The 8,971-nt window shown below is 41.5% G+C and overlaps 1 protein-coding gene across 1 annotated transcript; it reads right to left on the bottom strand.

Annotated features, from left to right (window-relative positions):
- Nucleotides 1-240: 240 nt before the first annotated feature.
- T265_03908 (hypothetical protein) lies at nucleotides 241-8,534 on the bottom strand (the record flags this gene model as incomplete). The annotated part of the gene is made up of 2 exons (XM_009168509.1): nucleotides 241-374; nucleotides 8,357-8,534. 2 exons carry the CDS (start codon nucleotides 8,532-8,534, stop codon nucleotides 241-243), a joined length of 312 nt encoding a protein of 103 aa, XP_009166773.1.
- Between the last annotated feature and the right edge of the window lie 437 nt (nucleotides 8,535-8,971).

Genomic DNA, 8,971 nt, shown 5'->3' with positions numbered 1-8,971 from the left:
TCTCTTCATTTCTCTCACTTTTTGAAGTCTTTTGTGGGCTTATCCCCTTGGTCTGATTTTCTTACCTACTTATCTGTTTTTCTCCGAATATCTTGGCCAAATTAAGTTTGAATTTGCTGTTTTACAGCCAACACAGATAGTCGCTTGGTAGCGCAACCAGAATGATTTGTCGGTCACCCAAAAGTGACCTGTTTCTCAACCAATGGGAAGAGGTTTGGAACCGATTGAGAAGTCATCGTTTCAGAGGAGCTTGGTAAACAATCGGTAGTTTTCATTTGGGTAACGCTTCACTTTTGACACAACAGCTTCATCACGCCAAGTCTGTTTCTGTCTGTTCCTGCTCAGCATCACATGCAATCGATGGCGTGAACTTCCTGAAATAACCACATGTGAAAGACGTTACAATGTCACTAATGGTGCACTACTCATTTGCCATATCACCTAAGCATTTAAACAGTCGAGAGATTATTTTTATCGGCAGGCTGGTTGAAAGCATTTTTTACATCCTTTTTCAATATTCTTCAAACAGTTTCCGAAATTATATAGTTTTTATTAGACTATTCTTGTGGTTTGTGGAGCAGAAAACAAAAGGAACTACTAGAGTGCGTTCGCTTGATACAAATTTTGTTGGGGAAACTGTCAAACAAGCGGTCTATTTTGAAGGTCATCATTCTTAACAAAACGTTAGCTCCCCAAGTTATCATGAGAAAAAACATCCAATGAAAGTTTTGGAGGGAATAACGATTCTTGCAGTTCAAAATTCAAAAGTAGAAACCTCTGTGCAGGCAAAATCTTTCAGAACTGCAGTGGAAGTGCTCTAAGTTGGGGACCACGTGTTTTTGGTGCACGGAATCAGAATTTTTATCTCACATTCCCGCTACAAAACGAAACACTTCTCCTAGAATTGGTCCAAATAAAGGAAATCTCACGGACAGTGTTGCTGTTTTACAAATTTATAGCATTGGAGAGGTTGGTTGGCAGTCCAAGCTGGACCAACTGCTTGTCTGTTGGACTACGAAACAGTATACAATGAACAACAAAATGAATGAATAAACGAATAAAATAAGCAATGGAATGAACAATAGACTATATATATATATATTTATCAAGTGCTGCTGGCGGCTATCACGGTGAACGTTTAGACCCATTTGATAGAGTCATTTCCACAAGTTTTCACGATCGAAGTGAATCCCATGGTTATTCTTCAGAACGTTGAGTGTACGTGAATCGTAAGCTGGTCTTTGAAAGTTCGTGTGTTTTAGGTTGTCTGGCCTGTTGGCTTGTCAGCTGGCACCTGCCAGAAAAACAAGCTGTTCAAATGTAGGTATTTCGACAATTGCATACGATGTGCGGTTCAAGTCAAACATGAGTGCCGTTGGAAACTCTGGAACTATGCCTACCTGACGAGCCTAAAGCATAACAGAATCGTGGGTTGATTTTCGGAAAGCTTCCAGGAACCTTATGAGTTGCTTTAAAGTAAGATGCTGACCAAAACCTCAAACGGATAAAAAATCGGATTAATCTTCAATACAAAATTACTGGGAATAATACACCAGAGCAGAAGAATCCCAGAATAATTCCGGGACCGGACCTTATCAGACCACTACTTCAGAATTACGGTCCACCAAGCCAGGAGGCAAAAGTGTTCGGAGAGAAGAAAAAGACCGAGTTTGGAAGGACACGGTAACAGGAAACAGCCTTACAGCTTTTAACCATGGAGTTTCAACAACAAATATACACAATGACTATCCGAAACTGACAGCATTCAGGAACAGACTGCCTGCAGTAATCGGAGGCACATACAAACGGCTCTCCCACTTTCCCGCCCAGAGCATTGGCTCATCGAAAAAACCCACGTAACGAATGAACGATAACAGTTTGCTTTGCAGTATGAAATCAAAATGACGTAAATGTGACATTATTTCTTGGCTGCAGTGTTTATGTGGAGAACTACTCATTCAATTGCCTGGCTGATTGAGTTGCGCCTCAAGGAATCGCATCCTCACAGTCCAAGGATACGCTATTCAGTTTAGAGTTTTGAGTGAAGAACAGCATCTTGTTGGTTTTGCACTATGGGGAAAGAGCATGTGCAAACAAGAATAGATGGACCGAAAACTCTAAGCTTATGAAACCGAGTTGTTTGTCTTAAAAATCACCATGGAATTCGTTTATTTGCTAGAGCCGTCCGTCTGCGTAAGCTAGTCTTCCTAATTAGAAGAACATCCATTCAGATGTAGTGCCCAAATTTCTGTATTAGCGTAGTTGGAAGCTCATTAGCTGCATCAGTAGTCAGTGTGACATGGAAACTCATTCTGTCGCTTCCGGTTGAGAAATTTTAGCTCGCCCTCTGTTCGAATATGCTCTGGTTACGTTTGGCTTACTCTAGTTAAGCGCTGTTTAAGATAAGCAGTCATTAGCTGCATCAGTAGTCAGTGTGACATGGAAACTCATTCTGTCGCTTCCGGTTGAGAAATTTTAGCTCGCCCTCTGTTCGAATATGCTCTGGTTACGTTTGGCTTACTCTAGTTAAGCGCTGTTTAAAGATGAGCAGGAATCACAGGTGTTCGGAACGCAGCTGCCTGAGCAAGCCTGTCGATGGTAAAAAGTGGTACATGTCGATTTAAAGTTGTACCCAATGCCTACGAACATCCTGAGAAGTCAGAGAGTAACTGGCAAACGGTATCTTCGAGTGACGCGTTACGGCAATACACGTCGGAGCTGTGTTTCTATACGGTGCTATTAACGCAAAACATTGTTTGAAAAAGTATACAGACCTCAACAGTGGATACTCGTCCACAACAAATGGTCTAGAAAAGTACAAACTAAATGAACAAACAAGCTCCCACGTGAGATGGTCACACGTGCATGAGGTCGGCCACAAATGGCTGGATGACCTCAAAGTCAAATGAGTGAAATGGTAAGGACAAACAAACGCCAGTTCATACACATTCACTAAACACAAAAGTGGAGCGCGGGGTAGGGGATTAAAATTTAGACCGAAGAAACGTGGGAAATTTCAAATGCCAAAGTAATTGACGATACACAGAGTGTTCGAAATCTGAATCGTTGGTGTCAATCTATGTTCTGAGTTGGCCACACTGATGATATTGGCACGGATATTGGCATGAATACTTATGAAGAAACCAACTAAGTTCTGACCAATGATTGGGAGTTGGAGTGTCCCGGCAAACGAGGTAAGTGGGGCTGTCCATCTACAAACATGCTAGAGAGAGAACCCCCTTCACACCTGTGCTTTTTAATATATCGATGGTCTTTCGATATAAAGAGATGTTTCGTTTGTAACTGAGACGAACTGGCTGCACGCATCAGCAGCAGCCGGGTAGCCTGCTAGAACCATTCCCGTTACCTGGACCGGGTTGTCAGTCACGTTAATGCAGATCAAGGAAAACCTGATAGCATCGTATGGTGGTACAACATCAAAGCTAATCACACTAAGCGCTTAACGTAATAGTTGACAAAGAGATAAAGTCACTGGCAGCACGCACTTCCTTGATATTTTTTGTGGGGTGTTAAAAATTTGCTGAGGGAACAGAGAAAGGGAACAGAGAACATTTCCTATCTTTGGTATCGTAAATTTCTATTTCTCAAGGAAAGTTGCGGCACTTGCTGGAAAAATTCTGTCTGTATGGAGGGGCAATCCTCTTAGGGGACTCTGCCGACAGGATACCGTTCGTGAGCGATAAATTAGTCAAACTCGATTGATGGGCAATTCATTTTTTTTGGCGGAGGGGAGTAGGAAACAGCATTTAGAAGCTCAGTTGTCTGGATTATGTAACAATATTGTCTTGCAATTTGTAAGAATATTTTGGGCAAACACTGCTCATCAAGCTATCGCAAAACCAGCGATACGATTTGCGGATGTAAGGACCACTAGTGGTGCGTACCTTGTGACAAGGACATTGGAATTGCAAATTTATTCAGCAGTGTATATGTCAGAGTACAGTAATCAAACTTGCATTGTCAAGATGCACCACCACCCATCTCTGAAAAGTGCAACTTCATGTGATTTTCTGGTATTGACTGGTTCCCCTAAGAGAAGAAATTTGCTTACTTCTTGAGTAGTTCACCTATATATTGTAAACAGTAATGTGTTAAACTATTGGTAAATCGGGTGAGCTTATTAGGTGTTGGTCATGTGACTATTGATCCGTTTGTCGAGCTTGGCAGCTGACTTGCAAACGTTTCTTCACCATACGAGGAGACATCATCAATTGCAGACTGACGATGTCTGCTCGGGTGGTGAAGAAACATTTGCAAGCCAACTGCCAGGCTCGACGAACAGATCAATGACCACCTGTTCAACTATCAATAAGTAGTGAAGTCTAATTTTCTTTTCGTGATTCGATCAACTTATACTGAAGGACCAAGAAGCGCCCAACGACTGCCATCTTTAGTGTCATCGTTCACAATGAGTGAATGATAAACCTTCATGGAGAGGCAAAGAACAACTGAACAGTTTTGCCTGAAGCTTGTTTTAATGGAAAGATCAAAGAATGCTCATCGAAAGACTCAAACTTTCGATCCATTATGTTTTCTGATGATTTTTGAGCACAGTTGAATGGCTTATTCAGTTAAGGTTTTGGGACCCTATCAGATTTTCCCACAATTCAACGAATTCAACCATTATACCTTCCCTCGATTGCTGCATCGCCGATAAATCAGTTTCACCCTGGCTGTAATTTTTAGTGCCTAATAGCTGTTTTGGATGGGTGTTAATATTCTCAAAGCATTTCATCATGTCCAGACCAGCACACCAAAAAATTTTTCGGCGGAGACTTCAAGCCTTGAAGGCGTAGTCTGCAGATAAATTCGGAAAGAGACCAACTTAACAAAAGCTAGAATCTTCAGAAAAGCACGAGTTATTTTGTTTTGCAGCTTTTTTGTGACTCGAATAAGAACTCTAGCAGTCAGCAGGATCGCACTTGTAATCACAGTGGTGAGTCTTATATGACGTGGACGCTGTTCTACTTCCCAGCCAAATATGGTCATTCATTCTTTCAATCCCATGGCTTCGGAAGCAACGAACGAATTTCCTGTTAGCTTTTCCACGAATTGCAACCATTCTAACTTGTAACACCTGTTCAAATAAGAAGATAAAAATATCGTAATAGATCCACACATTTTTTCACGAATCGATCGCCATCTTCAAACCTAGGTCAAAGGTTAAAGTTTCGAAATCGTTCCTTAGCTCTGAAGTAAATAATTTGAAAAGCCACAGAACAAAATGTTAGGTTTGAGATCAGGTGACTTACGCTACTGGTTCTAATTTTCCAGAATCTTTTTTTTGAAGATGAATCCGAGTACTAGCTCTATAAAAGGGTAACTTGACAGCTGAAATTTTTCGGTATATGTTAAATGATTGCTGAACAAAGCGCTTTCGTATTAAACAGAGTTCCAGCAGTTAAGATTCTGCAGCCTAGAAGTCATCACCCTTTTTGGCTCCGCCAGTCGTTCCAAAAAAACACAAGCAGACCTTTCAGATTATTTGACCATTTTTTGTCACATGACTTGGTGTTTCCACATCTGAGACGACACCAGCCGTCACTAACACACTGGATCAGGCTGAAATCCCAGACATTAGCATAGGAGTATTGAGCTTTGGGGGGGGTCCCGTGGCAACTTTACTTTCGACGAAGTCGCGTGACACAAAATATCGCACTCAACGTTTCATTCACCAAGAGACAGTAATCAAAATGGGGTTGGGAAGGTTTTACTTCCGAATAACGTGCTTTTTTATGTGGGGTGGATCAACTTGTTTCCTAATGTATTTTGTGGTATCACTATTCAAACAAGTTTACTCCAGTTTGCCACATTAAAAAACGTTCATGCACCTAGAATACTTACCGTTAATAAATCTGAGTAAGAAGTTTGTTTCAGAGGAAACATCCATTGAATACGCTCAGAGAGATTCGGTAAGAAATCGGTGGACCAAAACTTACACTGGTGATTTCTGTTTCAAGCTTCTGATCTTCACTGTAACCATCTGACCTTTACAAAAACAGGTCCATTCGGGTATCCAGTTTTCTTAAAAATGAAGCAGATTTTTCGGCTGTTTCAAGGACAGTTTCGGCCAATCACGTGAGAGCCGTTGACTGGAACCGTATGGATATTTGCATTCCATAACGGATGTAAAATGAAGTGGTTTAACTCCAAGGCAAGGTTTACACTGAAAGGAAGCCTATCAATAAAATGTAGGATATGTCTTTGCATTGTAACTAAGTAAGTTAGTATTGCATAGACACTAGTCATTTTGGCTGGTCTCTTGCCTAGCCACAGCTTCTAGTTACTCTCTCGGCTTATTCGCGTAATTACGCAATTATCAACTGCTTCGCAAAATCAAGCACTGTTGAGTTCGGAACTCATTGGTGTGCACTTTTTCGTCGCCTTGCTAGCAGCAGCCAAGTCCTGTCCGCCTAACAACATGTTCAGTAAACTGTCATACCGTGAAAAAAACGAACTTTGAAGGGGCCATTTGGTTGTTTCGGCTGGAAAAAAAGTAGATTGATTCGATGAACCTAACACCTGTAATTTGGTTTGATTTCGGGATAGTGAGGTTTTTTGAAAAATCTGTTCCTCCCTTCGGAGAGAGGTGGAGGCTTGACGCTGATTAATTTAGCATCAGTGCACACAAACAACTTGTTGAACCACTTCTCCAACTCTTATGGTTTGTTCGCATCAAACCGTAGAAGCTTAGGGTGCACGAATAAAAAATGCATGTCTTGAGTGAGATCATGAATTGGATGCGGTCACCCGATGTTCCCGGTGAATATTGTATTGCTGCTCCATCAGTGCTTTCTGGAGACATCTGTATTCCTAAAGCTAAACAGGAGAAAATACTAAGTTTTCCTAACTCGGTTAGTTGGCCAAGTGTCTCAAACAGCGAGACGGACGCTTGAAAGTGACATTGTTCATTGATGGCTTACGACGTGGGCCTATGAGTGGGCCTACAAGTAGTCATAAAATGCACAAAGAGCGTAGATCTTACCTTTGTATGTTAATAAAACTCGGCTACGCAGAAGCGCCTCAATGAAGTGTGTAGAATCTGATGTGCTCAAATCAAGACATCTCCTTCGCCCATAGGCCTCCTTGGATGTTTCGTCGATAGAAATGAACAGGCTTGACTTGCGTTGTGCCTGAACACTGCTATTGTTCCTTTTACATCAGCATCGTTTAGGTGAGGGGTTAATGAAACTGAGCGCTCTAGTTGAAAATGACACTAAACTCACAGTTATGCTTGGAATGTTGGCAAAGGCATTTCACCACTGCATCTCAAACCGAGCAATTATTGAAGTGACGACTGGGAAACCAGGTTATCGTTCTACCAATTGAACAATTATTTTGAGCTCGAAACAGGAAATCATAACTGTCATTTTTGCACTGGTGCGTATGCTTTTTGCACTTTTGCAGTTCTCCGGTAATGATCCGGTAATAATCCTTCAAAGTAAATCATCGTCAGGAGATCAAGGATTTAAATTTCCAAGGGGATGGGAAACTTTTATTCTTGAAAGGTCAACAGAACAGGTTATGCCTGACGACACACTGTTGTAAGTTTTCCAAATGGGTGATGACATCCCTTTGCAGCTGTTATCCTATGGGTGATTACTGTAGCCGGGTTTTCAGAAGTCAAAGTACGCGGGGCGTGCAACAACTCAAAGTTAATAACGTGAGTAACCATTAGACACCGGTTCTATCCTGCCTATTTAAACGAAGCAACAACAACAAACGACCCGAACAACTAGAACGTAAGATTGACAGAAACCCGGAGAGTTCGTCTATCTAATAGGTTTCAAAAAGGATAAAATCGATCATGGGCTTCTGAAGCGTTTTCAGCAACCTTGTGAGTAGTATTCTTTCGAGTATGGGATTCCCTCAAGCAGCGACAGCATTTTGTTGAAAAAATGGATGGAATCTTAAAAACTGATTGCTAGGAAAGCTAGCACCAGCAAGGAGATTCTTTTCAAGGCAGGGAACTACCAATTGGGTCTTGCAAAAATTCATCTAGCGCCAAATGCCGAATATCGGTAAATATTGTTCCCCAGCATTTTTGGATGATTCTCTCACTACCGCCAGAAATTAAAAACAAATTAATATGGCTTTGCTGCAAAAAGTAGAACAGACAAACCAGAGTAGCTGAAGGCACACAATAATGTCTTTCATCCGTTTTTTTGATAAACAAATGTGGCGAAAACTGGAAATCCGTAGGTCGTTGTGGGCGCAAATTACAGGGTATAATATATCATTAACCTTTTGGGCAATTCACAAGCCGTTCCCCATGTATGTTTCAAGTGGTATGCCTTGTTGCAATTAATTGGCTGGCATCTTTGTGTGCACTTACTGTCAAACATGGTTTCACATTCCGTTTCGCTAGTAGATTCTGCGTGACAGGGCATTGTTTGTCTGGGTCTGTCGGTTGGTGGAATCTTGTTTTCTTGATTGGGTGTAGATGAGTCAGCTTCGGTGTACATGCACATGAAGGTCGTTTTCGATTGGCAGAAAAGCAGCAGATCAAACATATTTGGTGAAATATTTCTCTCTGTGGTCTGTTTCTCGATCGATATCCTGGTTGCATTCCAACTTATCGATCAGGACTAAACTGGCATAAACATTTTAAAGGATGGATGTTAGAGTCATAGTGACCTGGTGCGATGAGAAAGAGTTGGTGACAGTGATCCGCGGAATAAAAATTAGGTTGACTCAATCAAGTGAGAAACGCTTGGAAACAACTGAGTGCTCATCGTTTTCGGAAAAGTTTGGTAACGATTGGTTGATTCATTGTTGGCTTTTGACGAAAAGGCTTTGTCAGGCCAAGTGACCAGCATACGATTGCACTAAGGTGTACGTAGGACAAACTGTCAGGGAATTGCACACCAGAATTACTGAACATAAAGGGAGAATAAACAAACCACCGAGGAATGCGGAAGAACACCGAACACTGGTCAAAGACTCAGAG

The sequence above is a fragment of the Opisthorchis viverrini genome (assembly GCF_000715545.1).
Source record: "Opisthorchis viverrini unplaced genomic scaffold opera_v5_58, whole genome shotgun sequence".
NCBI lineage: Eukaryota > Metazoa > Platyhelminthes > Trematoda > Opisthorchiida > Opisthorchiidae > Opisthorchis > Opisthorchis viverrini.
Note: the sequence above shows the minus strand (reverse complement) of the source record. Positions and strands in the feature narration are given on the sequence as shown.